The 15505-nt window shown below is 35.6% G+C and overlaps 1 protein-coding gene across 1 annotated transcript in view; it reads right to left on the minus strand.

Moving 5' to 3' along the window:
• LOC139695612 (lymphoid-specific helicase-like) overlaps window positions 1-14691 on the minus strand; it is a 33878-nt gene extending 19187 nt beyond the window's left edge. Inside the window, exons 1-9 of the mRNA XM_071594413.1 lie at window positions 14615-14691; window positions 14126-14248; window positions 14000-14052; window positions 13686-13840; window positions 7896-7959; window positions 7079-7228; window positions 4746-4928; window positions 4031-4248; window positions 2361-2589 (exon numbers count right to left, since the gene is read on the minus strand). Of these exons, the coding sequence (XP_071450514.1) occupies window positions 2361-2589; window positions 4031-4248; window positions 4746-4928; window positions 7079-7228; window positions 7896-7959; window positions 13686-13840; window positions 14000-14052; window positions 14126-14150 (1077 nt within the window). The 5' untranslated portion in view covers window positions 14151-14248; window positions 14615-14691. The remainder of the gene's footprint in view (window positions 1-2360; window positions 2590-4030; window positions 4249-4745; window positions 4929-7078; window positions 7229-7895; window positions 7960-13685; window positions 13841-13999; window positions 14053-14125; window positions 14249-14614) is intronic.
• Between the last annotated feature and the right edge of the window lie 814 nt (window positions 14692-15505).

Consider the following 15505-nt stretch of genomic DNA (forward strand, 5'->3'; position numbering starts at 1 on the left):
AGCATTTTCCAAACTGCTGGTTACTCTTTCCCAATAATCATTGCTGAGTGAATTTACTCTAGCCTTGTTTCCCTGAACTTCTGCGACATACCCCATAATTCTTTTGGATTTTTCTTTAAATTTTCTAATAAATTAAGAATATTATCTTCCCCAAGTTGGTGGAGCAACAGGTTGGCATATGGAATTCAAGGTGAAAAATGTTTTAGCAACTCACAGGTATCTTCATATTTACTCCTCGCTCTAAAAATATACATCCAGTAAATAGATAGGACATTGTAATTTCTACCGACCATTATTTCTCATTTGTTGTTTTAGGATGAGAAAGATTTTATGGGTCTTTTTATAGGTCTAGTTCCAGTATTGAATTATCCTTGTCATCTGGTGCCCAGTAAAATGCACACACATATTCTTTTTATTCTATTCTAACATTTAATCATTTAAAGAGAAGCCTGACTCAAACAATTTCACCAATAAACATGATCTGCAATTTGACTGAGGAATAGCCAAATATTAAATATCATGCTTGTGTGACTGTGCAAGCATTGTTTATATTCAATTGCAAGAAAGGTGATTAAAATGAAAAAAAAACCTGATTTTGAAAGAGAAGCACAAAATACCAAACTGTTTTCATTGTATGTGACTTGTAGATCTGATATCTAGCATATAAAAATATTTTTCACTCAAACCTCATGTAAAAGTGATATGCTATTCAAGGTTATGTAGGCAGGCCCAGAACACCTCTGAATAAAATCTATAACAATGACAGTTTTCCAATAATTTCTAAGACATTTTTGAAAGCTTGGCTTCTATTTTGGCACAGTATTATGCTACAAAAGATGAGATTAGGAAGCCATGAGCAAGTGTAGGAAAAATGCAAAAATGGAAAACATGGAGATATGCACCCATGGAAAATTAGGGACTCTTTCCACATGGGTTGAAGCATATGGAAACATGAAAATATAACTGTGAGTGGCTAAGTCTTTTGGGGAAAAAGTAAAAGATAGATACAGAAAACTTTCTTCGCTTTTTTTGGATTTAAATCCTTTCAAATGATATATACTTTAAACACACATTTACTGTCAATCAATAATACATATTTAATGCTTAGAATATATTATTTAGTCTTAAAATATTAGACTATCCCAATTAATAGGATAGCTGAAGTTACAACAAATTTCACCCCCAGCAAATGTTAAATGGTGGTCCGATTGTAATTCTAAATTTTAAATAGGAAACAATTTCCATTTAGTCTTAACAAAATTTAAAATGTGAGGCAGTGTTAAAATTATGAGCAATGGGCAAACATTCAGACAATGCTGGATGCGTGTCAGAATGTACGCATAAAATATGTCATGAAGATTTTGTTTCAAACCTAGTTTAAATTGTGTTTTTCATCATTAAGAAAAGAAAAATGAAAGAAACCTTATCATACAAATTTAATATGTGGTAAAAGTCTTCTTCATCAAATGCTCGTTTGCTATCTAGATGAATGGTGATACTTTTTAATCAAGTATCTTTCATCATTTTCAATCTTTTAGAGGGGCAGTACTAAGACCGGTGAATGGAAGAGCCGACACTAAAATTGTAGTGTTTGGCAACAGGAAGGCACAATATATGCTCAACTACCGCCACGTCAACTTTTCCTCAGAAGGATACTATTCCATAGCTCCACCAACCTTCATCACAAATGTACACTCTAACTCTGCAACTCCTGCAGCTCAATATTTGTTACAACAACTTTTACTATAATGAGAAATGATTAAAGAAATTCCTACACTGTACTCCTTTTCTGATGGCAATATAAACTGCACCTTGGGTGGATAGGACACATAATGTTTGCTCAAATACCTCTCTTTCTCTTAATTATCTATCTACCCACCTGACACAGCATCTCATAGAAAAGCTATTGAAATAGATGAAAAGATAGAGAAATACAAATTAAAAAAGGTCCCTTTCTCATATATGTCATTAAAAGTTTCCTTAAGGGTTGTTCACGCTACAGCACCATAAAAAAACCGTAAACACAGTAATCAACCCGAAGGTTGGTTTGGTAGGTGATGGTACAGTTCACCCAGTACTAACCCCGACGGCATGTAAAATTCACACATCAATGTAGGGGGCAGTTCAAAATGAGATAAATTAATAAATAAAATGTATCTTCCACACATGGAAGATAATCAAAAGACAGGGATTTTGGAGGGAAAAACTTGATCAGCTTACCAGCATGAATTCCATATTTCATCAAATACAAGAAGGATGATGTAAATATTGAACAAAAGGATTTTTTAAATTATTACTGGAATAAAATTGATTGAAAACATTAACAAGGTTGGTGAAAGAAAAATGATTTTTTGACATACCCTATGCATGGTAGATAATATCTGCTGCTCCCTTTCCATCTTAATTATTCGGCTACAGCTTTCAGATACCATCAGACCATCAGCATCAAACCATGATTGGAAATTTGTCATGTCCTGAAACACTTCAGGAATCAAAAAATTCATCAAAGACCAGAGTTCAGCTAAATTATTTTGAAGGGGAGTTCCTGTGAGCAGTAGGCGGCAGTTGGTATCAAATTGTTTCAGAGTGCTGCAAATGAAAACATGAACATTTTAACTAGAATAATCAACACTGCTCTTGTCAAATTTGACAAACAATATTATTCTAACATTTTCCCTTTCACACTTTCCCTGCTGGTGGCCACCTCAGGTGTTCTTGCCGTCTGTCCTCCTGCGGCAAATGACTGCCTAAAGCTTCCTAACCATGTAGCCCACTATCTGGTCAATATTTCTATGGCTAAATATCAGTGAGCACATCCCTTTTTGCTCCAAGCCCTCAGTTTAAGTCTAACATTCACCCGGTGACGACACTTTTCCTGAGTTTTTTCTGTGATTCAGTTTTCCAAAACTTTGGAATTTTTCGAAGGAGAATATAAATGAATAATAGTTCAGGCAAAGTTTATTCGTAGTTTATCAACATTTTTTGAAGACATTTTCAAGAATGGTCACAAAACAGAAGATTCTTCTATTAAAATTGGGTCCTTGTTCCCTTCCTTAGTTTCCAGTATGCATATTTCAGTTGAATTATTGATTTTTTACTTTTAACATTTTATTTGTTTCATTGATAGTAGAGAAAATCCAATCTTCATTTTTAAAATGTAGGAGTTTATTTTTCAAAAATATTTTAATTTTTAATGTGAATAACAAAATTATCTGACCTAGTTACCTTCCAGTGATTATTTCAGCAAAACAGGTTAGATTTCACCATTGATTCATAACTACGGATGAAATTTGTATCCACCGCTACACTCCTAAGATAAAAGAACAGTCAAAGCAGTGGACTGAGAAGGGTGAACCCGCTCCAAAGAAGGCAAAGAGAGTTCAATTCACTGGGAAGGTGATGGCGACTGTTTCTTGGGAGTCACAGAATAATGTTAATTTATTATCTTCAAAGAGGTGAAACAATAATGGCAGAGCATTGCGCATAATTACTTGACAAGCTGAAGGGAGAAATTGCAAAAAAAACTGCATTTAAGAAGAAGTAAGCGCCTTCCCATCAGGAAAAATTAACTTGCTCACACTTTGGCAGCCCCATGGCTAAAATTCACGAATTGCACCTCTAACTGGTTGACAACTCATCATTCCTATTCACCGGACCTGTCCCCCAGTGACTTTTCCTATTTCTTAACATTACAGTTTTGCTTGGAGGAGAGAAGATTTACATTGGACGAGGTGATTATCACTTACGTAAATGCCTATTTTGTGAGGAAAGACATCAACTAAAATTTGGAAGAATTAAAAAAGCTAGGTCATCGCTGGAATAAGTGTATAAACTTTAAGAGAGACGAATGTTGAAAAATAAAATTTAATCAGAAGAAAAAATGTTTCATTTATCTGTTAGTTAAGAAAATTTTCCTGACTATCCACATAAAACAATATATTGGAAAAGTATTCAAATCTGACTAAAGGATATTGCATTAAATATAAATCCTTAACCCTTTTTGTGCTGTCTGATTACAAAGTGAACTTACGTGACAAGGCGACTTTGAAAATTCTTCAGTCTATGCCCTTCATCCACTACCAGGTACCTCCAATTTATTTTACCCAGATAGCGGTGATCTTTAATGGCCATTTCATAGGAAGTTATCATGACTGGAAACACTTCAGAATCTAAAAACTTTGTTGTTCTCAATTTTTTCCTCAAGTTCAATCGTACATTTTTCATCCCATGGTACAGTAAAATCGGAACCTTAAAGAGAAAATAACAGGCAGTTAGATAAAAACAAAAATGTTTTGAATTAATGCAGGTAAACTATTGACAGATATTAATAGTGCTAGAAAATACTCCTAAGCAAATTTGTATGCAATAATAAATACCAAAATACTGACACTTCAATATTTTATTTTCTACATCAATATTGGCTTAGGTGCGTTTTCTGCTCATTAAAAATTGCCTTTACTTCCTATATACATATTTAATCCAATTCCATTAGTATATGAGAGCCATGGTAACACAAGGCTTAGGACAAACTAACAAAAAATTAGGATTCATTAGGAGAGAAAAGGGGAAATATTAGAAAGAAGTTCAAGAGAAACGTCATCTTTTTCTAATTAAGCCTCATTTATAATATTAAAAAACACCATATCACACAGTAATCAATTCATTTAACCAATTCATTTAATCAATTCTTTAGTTTTTAGGTATTAAAATTACTATAGTTTAGATAGTCAGTTTTTAACCCTTACCTTTGGCGCAAATTTTTCAAATTCTGCCACCCAATTGTACAGGGTAGAGAGAGGGGCAACAATGAGATAGTGTCCAGTAACACCCATTTCATACAAATGGGCAATCACGGCAATGCTTTGAATCGTCTTACCAAGCCCCATTTCATCGGCTAAGATGCCACTTATTCCATACTCGTATAAAGACTGCAAGAGAAGCAGACATTTGCAGGAAATGTCAACAGAATTAAAATAATTACAACAATAAGCATACTCAAGTACCACATCCATGAAATTATCAATTCTGTTGCAAAATTTTTATGATTTTCTATTCTTCCAAATGCCAATGTTTTAATTTGAAAAATAATGCACGTAAACCTGATGCTTACATATTATTCAATAAGGTAGGTGTTGAGATTGACAGCTCACATAGTCCACCAAATTACAAGGAATGATCAATGATTTCTCAGTGAAATGCATATATATCTGGTTTTTGGCTATCACATTTAAGGTAGTGGTTAGGGAAAATGTCACGAGTTAGAATGCTAGCCCATTAAGGCTTTTCCAATTGCATTACCAAAAAATATTCCTGGCCGATATAATACCCCCTTGTTTTCAATAAATGAATTGGTTATGGTAAACAACTCGGTACAATTCCATCTACTATTAAAATGGCAAAATCATGCCCATAAATAAAAATAAAGGCAAAATACAATTATGAGATTCATATTAACCCATATTTATTCTAAATTAATTAGACGATTTGCAAAGCAGTATCTTGGAAGTGTTTATTTTCTTTTATTGACGTATTTTCTTGCCGCCTTCTCTACCAGGGTTCTACTGTCGCAAGTGAAAGGCCAAATATCACACCATGGAGTGAATTATCTGCAGAGCTGAATCCTTGCTAATGTTCTGACTTCTCAAAAGGTTTTGATGTGTGTAATCTCCAATTATTACTACCTTAACTCACAAAACCCGGGATTTGGGGAATTGAACTAGACCAAAAAAACCCAACAAGTGCTGAAAGATGAGGTGTTTTCTTGGCAGATGGTATGGATGTAGTTTTCTTGGGTTTCAAACCTAGTCAAGCAATCAATAGCCAAGATTTCAAAAGTTAACATCGTCACTCTAAGCCCTCAAGACAATGGTAGAGATGGTTGTCAAAATGTTGGCCACTGGTTACCTGACACGGCAGGAAACCTAAGATGCTTCTTCATCCATACATGTGCCAATTGCTCGCATGGGCCATAAATATTTATCTGCCACCAAAGCTATTCCCTTTATGAGGTTACCCCCCCCAGGGATCAGCAATAGGACCACAATTTTTTTTCTCAAATATACCAAGGCAATTCCAGATGCTAAATTGGTACTGTTTGCTGATGACACAAGTGGTATAGTAAAAATAAATCATTAAAATCAGAATAACACCATTTATATTAGCATAAATCCCCATTTTCCTGGAAGAAAAAGAAATTCCTGGTTTCTCCAGATACTAGATGCCAGAGATACACTGCCTTAAGTACACACTTGGCAAGAACATGAGCATTTTCTCTCTAATGCCTTTTGGGAGAATTACTGCTACTGGTTGAGTGCAAAGTCACTTTCAAACATTTCACATGTTTACTCCATGGATGGTGTAAACATAAGAAATATTCCAAGAAAAATGTTTTGCCTAGAAAGCAGTCACATGAGAAGAATTTCCTCCCTGGGGTGACAAATCCACTCATTACCAGAACTTACACTGTTGAGTGGGAGGTTCAACAAATTTGATTTTAGCTTCTATGCATTGTTATATTTTTTTGGTTAGTTTTATTTTATTGCCAGTTTGTGAATCATGGTTCTCACAAATTAACTGCAAAACAGTGCCAGATTGATGCAAAACCGGAGACTAAGAATTCCCACACCAGAAAAATGGTATCAAATCCCTCTCGAAAACAGTTCACAAATACAGGTTAGAGAACCTATTCATTTAAATTCCATATTTGATCTGCCAGTAAGTTCTGATACTCAGATAGGATACTCAACTACCCTATATGGGTTTAGTTTGGGTTGCTCGGAGGCATCGTCCAAATCTGAGCACATGACTTCTTGCAAATGGTCTAGTGCTCTACGGGCTCAGGACCACAAATACAAACAAAACATTAGAGTGGCACCATTCCAGGGCAGACATTCAATTTTAAAACAGAACTCTAATGCTAAGGTTTGAAACTTATGTGGTTCTGGTTTTCTTCAACATCCCTGCTTCAGCTACAAAACTTGCCAAATGCATGCCAACTCGCTCAGATGTGGAGCATAAGCCATTTGAATGATGATGATAAACCACCGAACCTCATGGGTTTCATGGAGAAGAAACCTACCTTGAGCCAATTCAGGCCATCTATTTGGTACGTTCTCATTGTGACATTTTCAAGGCTGAACGGTTGCATCATTGAAACTACCTCTCCCGCAGAATTCAGCATCTCCCCATCCAAAATATTGAATGGGTCTTCACTCTTCATTATAGATGGCTATAACAAGCATGAAATTATAAAAATTTAAAAGCATACATACTCCAAGTATTCTCAAACATCCAAGACCTCTGATTGTGGAACACAAACCAGCTATCATATCCAGCTTTATTTTTCATTACCTAAAAGCTATTCCGGAGTATTACAATTGCAACAAATGAACAAGATAGTCAGCCTATTATTTTGAAACACAAATTCTAATCCATCAATTGATTCAGGTAATAAATAATGGGATACAATATCATACACCAGGAAGTTAATCCTCTTCCCGAAATCATGGATTTCAAAATTTGTGGCAATAAACACGTCCCGGATTTTCAAGTCACTTTTAGTGCCCCAAGATGTTAACTTTATAATTTAACAATTACTTCCATTAGAAGAGGACTCAAAAGTATGAACTCACTCATACTGTCTGCTGAGTTCACCAAGAAACCTGAACTATTAAAAGTATTCCATACTACTTTACATAATTTATATCTATTTATGGAAACATATTTCCCATAAAAAAACAAATAACTTTAGATAAGTAATTGACACAAAATTTTAATCTTCAAGTACCTTACCATATAGCTAAATCATAAGTGTTGAAAAATTCAACATTATTTCAAATACAAAAATATAAAGTTTAACCACATAGCTAAGTCCACCTTCTAATTATAATAATTACCTGTTTCTCCACAACATATTTCTCATAATGAATTCTTTTCTTCTTGTACTCTGTTGCCATATATCTGCAAAAAATCAAACATCTCATCAACATGACATTATGTGTGTACTTGAAACAAGTTCATACCACAAACAGATAATCCTGGTAAAAAAATATTATGTAATAATTGAAACTGAGCCACAAAATACACACTGTGAGCAAGTAAGGAGAACCTAACACATGTAGAGAATGATGAGTATATAAAACAGCATTAATCTTTTTGGACTTAGAAGAAAGAGTAATCTCCCTCATACTATGGCCAACTTTTAAAGTGTTTGTTTTTTCTGGCCTAATTATGTTCAAATTTTTACAACTATTGCCATGTGACTTTTTATGTAATTATCCCATTCTTCTTAAGTACTTTGATAATTACACTTCTTTGCCTATTTTCAAGTGAAAGTGACGTGTTTCACTCAAATCTCCAAGTCCCTGAATCTGCCATAACTAAATATTTTCATTTATTTTAAGCACATTTGTTAACAGGACTGAGGCTGATGAATTTAACATCAAATTAGCCTGCTCAAAAATCATTAAAGAAAAAGAACATAGCTTGGCTAAAAATATAAAATTCTATGGGTCATCATATATAAATGACATGATGACATCAAATTTCCTATTTTTAAACTCCCAGTCATCAGAGAAATTTCTCAAGTAAAATAACATATTTGAAAAAAAAATGGAAAATTTTTTCGCAGAAAAATTAAGAGGTTTGTTCAAAAGGTTCCCCAATTAAAAAAAAAATACTTCACTAACTAATTATTGGTCAGGCTCCCCTTCAAAGCTGTCTCCTCCCAAATGTATACATTTATCTCAACAGTGTTGCCACTTTTTGAAAGTGCTCGGCTGCTTCTTCCAGAATGCTCATTAACTCATCCGTTGAGTTTTTCTCAATCTCTGGAATGGTGGAAAATCATTTTCCTTTGAGCAAGGTTTTTAGTTTGGGAACTAGAGAAAGTCAGTACGGGCCAGGTATAGTAAGTAGGACTGGAGGGGAAGCACAACAGACTTGTTTTTTGCTAAAAACTCACAAGTTCTGAGAGACGAATGAGCAGGCACATTGTTGTACTGAAAAAACCACCACCGCTCATCCTAAGTTTGGGCAGTTTTCCCATGATTCTCTCTCTTAGGCATTCCATTACCTCCCTGGTAGTACTCCATGTTGACTGTCTGGCCTTAAGGTAGGTATTCCTGATGCACAACCTCCCCTTTGCATAAAAAAAACAATCAACATCACCTTGACATTTGAGCGAACTTGCCGAGCTTTTTTGGGTTGGGGGATGTTTCACCAATCCACGGTGAAGATTGAACTCCATAACCCATGACTCATTACCTGTTATTATCCTGGACAAGGTTTCAACCTCTTCAGCTCAATCAAACAGTTCCTGACAAGACAAAACTTGTTTCTGGTCTGCTGTCATCAGGCGAGGCATGAATTTGAAGGCAACTTGATGTATCCTTAACTTTTTGGTCAGGATTTCATAGCAAGAACCAATGCCACAGCCTTCTGCAAGTTCCTTGACAGTAAAATGTTGATTTGAACAAATTAAATAATCCACTTCCTCAATGTGGGGGCCATTCATCAGTTACTGTTGATGGTCTTCCAGAATGCTTGTCGCCTTCCACTGATTGCCACCCCTTTTTGAACAGGGTAAACCACTAACATGTGGTACATTTCATAGCACACTCACCATAAGTCTTGGTAATAAACTCAAAAGTTTCTGAGAGGGATTTGTAGAGTTGCACACAGAATTTCACAGAACAATGCTTCCTCCTTCAAAGAGCTTAATTCAGCAGATCTGATCTTTCACAACATATACTCCACTAACAACCCTTCACATAAATAGCTGTAACTAATTAACAAAACAAGATATCAACCAAGTGGCTGAAGGTGGTTATTCGGAAAGCTTCCATTTGCACCGCCTCCAATGGATTAAAAAATAACCAACAAAAGGTTCACTATTCAAAAAGTTCCACAACTTTCTGAAGTAGCCTCATTACACTCATTTTTCCCTTTGTAGTCTATTTTCCTAACCATCTTTTTTTCCTTGTCCTTTTCCAATTAACTGTTCCGAAAGTTTAATTTATGGTTTATGATTTTTTTAAATTGGTCCTTTCTTTATTCTACTTGACCCATCTCCCTATTTTTATGCAGTTCATGCTTCTACATTACATTTTCCATCAGCCTTCCCAGCTTGAAACTGTTTTTACAATAAATTAACACAAAATAATGATCTGAATCTACATCAGCTCCCAGGAAACTATTCTATTAATTATGCTCTTCCTAAGGCTGACCTTAATCATATTGTAGTCTGAGACCTCTCTACATCCCATTGCATTTTCCATGTATCCCTTTATCTTTTGCGTTGCTTCCACCAAGTGTTTGTTATGATTAACCCATTCCTCTGGCAGTTCTCTTTGTTTCCTTCCAAAGTATTACCTTATTCCTAGACAATAGTGCCCCAGAGCACTCCCATTCCTCCCTTAGCCTACTCCCATGTTCCAATCCCCCATGTTTATCAAATGTTTCCTTCAGAGGACAAGTTAAGTTTTTCCTCCAAATGATCATATACCCAGTCAATTTCTTCCTCTCTATGGCATGCACACCTGAATAATGACCATTATCATTCATTCAGGTCTTACTTCTACTAATTATTTTCCATTATTCACCTGCTCAACAATTGAGAGAGAGAAGAATAGTCGATATTCTCTACACACTTTTTTATTCAGTAGTACTAGTTTCAACACATAGGTGTCATCTTCATGTACAAATAATTTTTGTATATGGCAGAGGTATTACACTAGAGGGGCTGAGGGTTGGGGTAGATGGTTGTGGGGAGAGGCAGTTGAATAAGCATGGGAGTAGGAATAGAATGGAAGTTGCATACCCACTATCCACCCTGAAGCCATTAGCAGGAGGGGAGGGAAGATACTTGTGGGGGGTTGCCATTAGCTGGGTAAGGATAGAGAGGTGAGTGTTCCAGGAGTGGAGTTTTTCCAACTAAATGCCATTCACTATGTGCCAAGTTCTCAGATTCTTTCTTATTTCCAACTTCTTCTATTTTCACAAAGGATGCAAAATAACAGGTTAAATCACTGATGTGATTCCCCTCTCACATATACGAGTGTAGGCAGAAAACTAATGCACACATGCCTGTAGATCACAAAAAAATGACCAACAGAAGTACTCCTAGTGGCATGTGAGAGTAACATTACCCCTCAACATGCATGCACAGGTTTGAGGTAGTTTCATTCATCCTGAGTATTTGGAGAAGCAGAAGTATGAAGCAGTGTTCCAGTGCTATGTATATGCGAGTTAAACGAATTTTTAACTGCTGAAAAAGTGACTCCTACTGAGATTCATTGTCGTTTAAAGGCTGTTCATTGTGACGATGCACTTGATAGGTCTACTATGAATCGATGGGAAGTAAAATTTCATGGTTGTGCACCTCCCACCTCATGGCAGACTGCAAATCCCATTCTCTTCCTTGTCCTACATCATTTAGCAACCCTCAACTCTTCTTCTTGTCCATATTAAATGAGTTAGCAATTTTCCACAGGCTTTATTTTAAGGTACAATGCATTTCACTGACTTGCAGCATTAGCAGGTACAAGTTTGGCTCACATGCAGCAGTTGAATAATACCCTTGCAATAGAGGAGAGGGGTTGGCTATGTAGGAGGGAGAAGGAGAGTAAAATTTCAGGGTAGGAGGGTGTCAAAGAGTTTTTCAGGTAAGGGAAGGATAATCAGTGGTGCCTTGGCTGTGACGTGGCATTGGGTGTAGTCAGGGACATGGGTAGGGTAATGGCGACCGGGTAGGTTGAACTGTTGGATTTGTTTAACCTCAAGATCAGTTTCTCTGAAAGGAGAGGGGAAGGATGAGCATATAATTGCTTGCTACAAAGTATTGTTTAGGGGTCTGCCAAGTGTTTCCGAATCTCCATTAGCTCGAGAGCATTTTTCAAATCTTTTAGGGAGGATATGCAATACTTCTGGGATAAAAAAATTGCTATTTTGTTTACAATTTACAAATTGTTCTGCAGAGAGGGAGTAGGAGTTTTGATTTTCATGACACCCGGTATGTTCTTTGACATGTTTCTTCGAATTCCTCCCAGTTTGACTGATATAAGAGGTTTATCGCATTTCAGCTTGTAGATACTGGATTTAAAAAAAGTTTATCCCGTTATCTTCGCCATTAGCTATGAATTAGGAGAGAGTAAGGGGTGGGTAAAGGGCCACTTTGAGTGAAGTAGGAATATGATTGGAGATTTTATAGGAGATATCTCCTAGGAATGAGATCGCACCCCACTTGAAGTCTTTAGATGTTGAGGTCTGAAAGGAGAGGAATTCTACTTATGGCCATTGCTTTTCACTTTTTCTTAAGTATTTTTCCAACTAGGTTAGAGTTATATCCAATGCTAGCGGCTATATTTGCCATTGCCCTAAGTTCATTATAGAAATTTGTAAGGGAAAAGGGGGTGTGCAGATGCTGGTGGATCATTGAGTTGAGGGCTGCATATTTGTGAGATAAATGGTGAGCAGAATCATTCGGAATTATATAATCCGTACACATAGGTTTCCTGTAAATAGAGAACTCATGTGTATTTTCCTTTATGGTAATTGCCAAACCTAGGGAGTTAATTGTGTCAACAATTTCTTCATCTATCGATAAGGTGAAGAAAAAGTTTTTCCATACCTCTGCCAGATCCAAAAACTGTTTGTACCTGAAGATGATGCCAATACGTTGAACTTAGAAGTACTGATTAAAAAAGTGTGGAGAATACCTCGCATACTTCTTTCGTTTAACTTGCAAGGTTATGGTACAAACATTTGGGACAGGTTCTTTTATTTACATTCCAAAAGAAAGCTTTACATAAAACTTTGAAGCTCAAAAAATATATGTCATGTATACCAATGATCATTGAGCACATTTTAACTCTTCCATATATCTTTCTACCTATTTACTGTCTTTGTTAAACAAATATTCATTTGTATCAACACTATACCATTCTATATAAAATGCACTGCAATAAAAAGTTTGAATAATGCACTGAATTTAAAAATGAAACAAAATGTTTTAAGGCATCAAGCTTTAAATTCAATAGAAGAATATCTTGACACTGATTGATTTAATTGAAAACTGCCCATGATATCGAAATACTGTTAATATTGCTATTGTGTGTTGTAATAATGCTCATATTCCTACCATGCATCATAACAATATATTATGTAAATTTTTGTCTATTACATACTTGAATGTGACGAGTTCTATGTTGGCATACAGCTTAACATTAAATAACAATAATTGCGTATTTATTATTATTTGGACCTGTGGTTAAATGCCTATAAGGATTGCTTTAGCACAGCATTTTCATCAGTATGCAGCAGGACTTGCAACATATGCAAGGAAATGCAATGAGGCAGAACTTTTGGTTTGGTTGCTTTTGAGTTTACAATCTATGAGTTGGTCTTCAAAGAGGGAATATGGGTTTTGATTTTTGTGACACCTGGCGTGTTCTTTGGCTCGTTTCTTGCAATTTGGTCAACATTCTGGATAATTTTGCTTGGCATAGATTAACTTTTTTTAATTGATACACTGAAATATTCACCTAATTTTATTCCTAAAGTAAGCCGAAAAAAACAATTCTTCATCCGAAATTTCCCAAATTCCTCCATGGAAGCACATCCAAATACAAAGTGATCATTAACAATAAATGTTAATAGTGACACATTTATATGAATTTATAACTCACTTCATCAGAGATTGCTTTCGACTAAACTCGTACGTCCTCGCAGCAACATGGGTCCTCATCTTCTGCCTCAGGAAATCAGCATATATCTCACTACGTTTCATCAGGTCTTTGAAAGCAGTGAAACGCTTTTCGTCTAAATTCTGCTCATATGTGGGCTGCAGGAAAAAAGTCTCATGAACTAATAGTATGGGTTAAAAAACTGATTTCAAGCAAATATTCACGATTATTCTAGACATATGGAAACAATACACTGGACAACTGGGCGTGATATGCCATATCAAAATAAATTTGTTACACAGTTAACTAGTTAATACCTTGGGGGGATTGTCGGTATCCTCTTCGGTACACGTTTTACTACAACAGGGTTCTACGAGAAAGATGAAAAATATTACTCCGTCACTTCAACGAAGAAACCAACACTACTTGCACATATTCATTACCTTCATTGTCCATGTTTTGACTCATTTCAACGCTGCCGTAGTAACAGCAATCTACGCCCAACTCACCACCGAAGACACCCCCAGATTGACAACGAATTTTCTTTCTCACATGAAATGTATATTCTATAAAAAAACAATTAAAATATCAAAATGAAAACTATCTTACAATTAAGATGTTAATGTTGGCTTGCTGTACCGAATTAGAATTTTGACGGCCATCAATATTTGACAATCCTGACACACATGGCACCAGGTATATTACAGATATAAAACATCAGATATGTTTGAAAAATTGCGATATATATGTTACACCCACAAAAACCTTTTTCTTTTACATCACTGTAAGGGAAAGGCCAATTTCCTTTGCAGGATAACTTCTTCAATATTTTAGCAATATGAGTACAGCAGAGGTCATACAAGTAAGCAGCGTTACTAGAAAGACTATCAGTGCATAAACATTTAGCAAAACTTTAAAAAGGAAACTAGTACCACAGTAAACAACAACAGGTACACTGTCCACTAGTTGCTACCATGAGCTCAATCCTTCACCTACTGTGATTCCCGCTTTTACCATTCCAGTTAATCGAGATCAGAGTCGATTACTTTCTTCCGATAGATCGTTACCTTCGAGATTTGTATGAGATTTTAGTTGTTGAGAAAGATAAGTGCGCACAACAACAGTACCAAAGCGGGACCAACATCGTTTTTAAATGAAGATAATGTCACGCGACCTACGTCTCTTATATTTGGGATCTAATATTTTTTTCTTTAGTTTACTTAAATAGATGTCCGAGGGTATGGATAGGTGTCCGACGAGTTGTTACTTCGAGTTTTAGCGGCAAGAGGAGTGAATAATATTTCGATTACTCGATAGTAGAGCTATAGCGGTCAATATTCAAAATGAAATAATAAAAAAGTCCTGAGACTAAGGGACAATTCATATAACACTACTACTGAATTAATGCAAAATTAGCTGAAGCATTTTTTGGATTAGAGAATTGCTTTTTACGAAGATTCGTTTTATTACTCTTCTCGAATTCATGCTGTTATCCCTTTCAAATTTTAAAAAATGTTTTACCCGTATTTAAAAGTAAGAACTGTCCAAATGATATCAATAAATATAGCCCAATTGCTGTCCGAAGCCCTTTTTGCAAAAATATTTGGAAAGGCTGATTACAAAAAATCAATCCTTGAACGGGAAATATACCATATCTTGTCAACTAATACTGATAAATTGAAGCAGTCCATACTGTATTGACATCTTTGGACAGTAAATGTGAAACACTGGGATTACTATTTGACCTATTCAAGCCCTTCAATTGGGTGAATCACAAAATATTATTATCAAAACTAGAAAGATTAGGAATACTCGGTGTCTCA

Source organism: Hetaerina americana, unplaced genomic scaffold, assembly GCF_022747635.1.
Source record: "Hetaerina americana unplaced genomic scaffold, ioHetAmer1.1.p SCAF_60, whole genome shotgun sequence".
Lineage (NCBI taxonomy): Eukaryota > Metazoa > Arthropoda > Insecta > Odonata > Calopterygidae > Hetaerina > Hetaerina americana.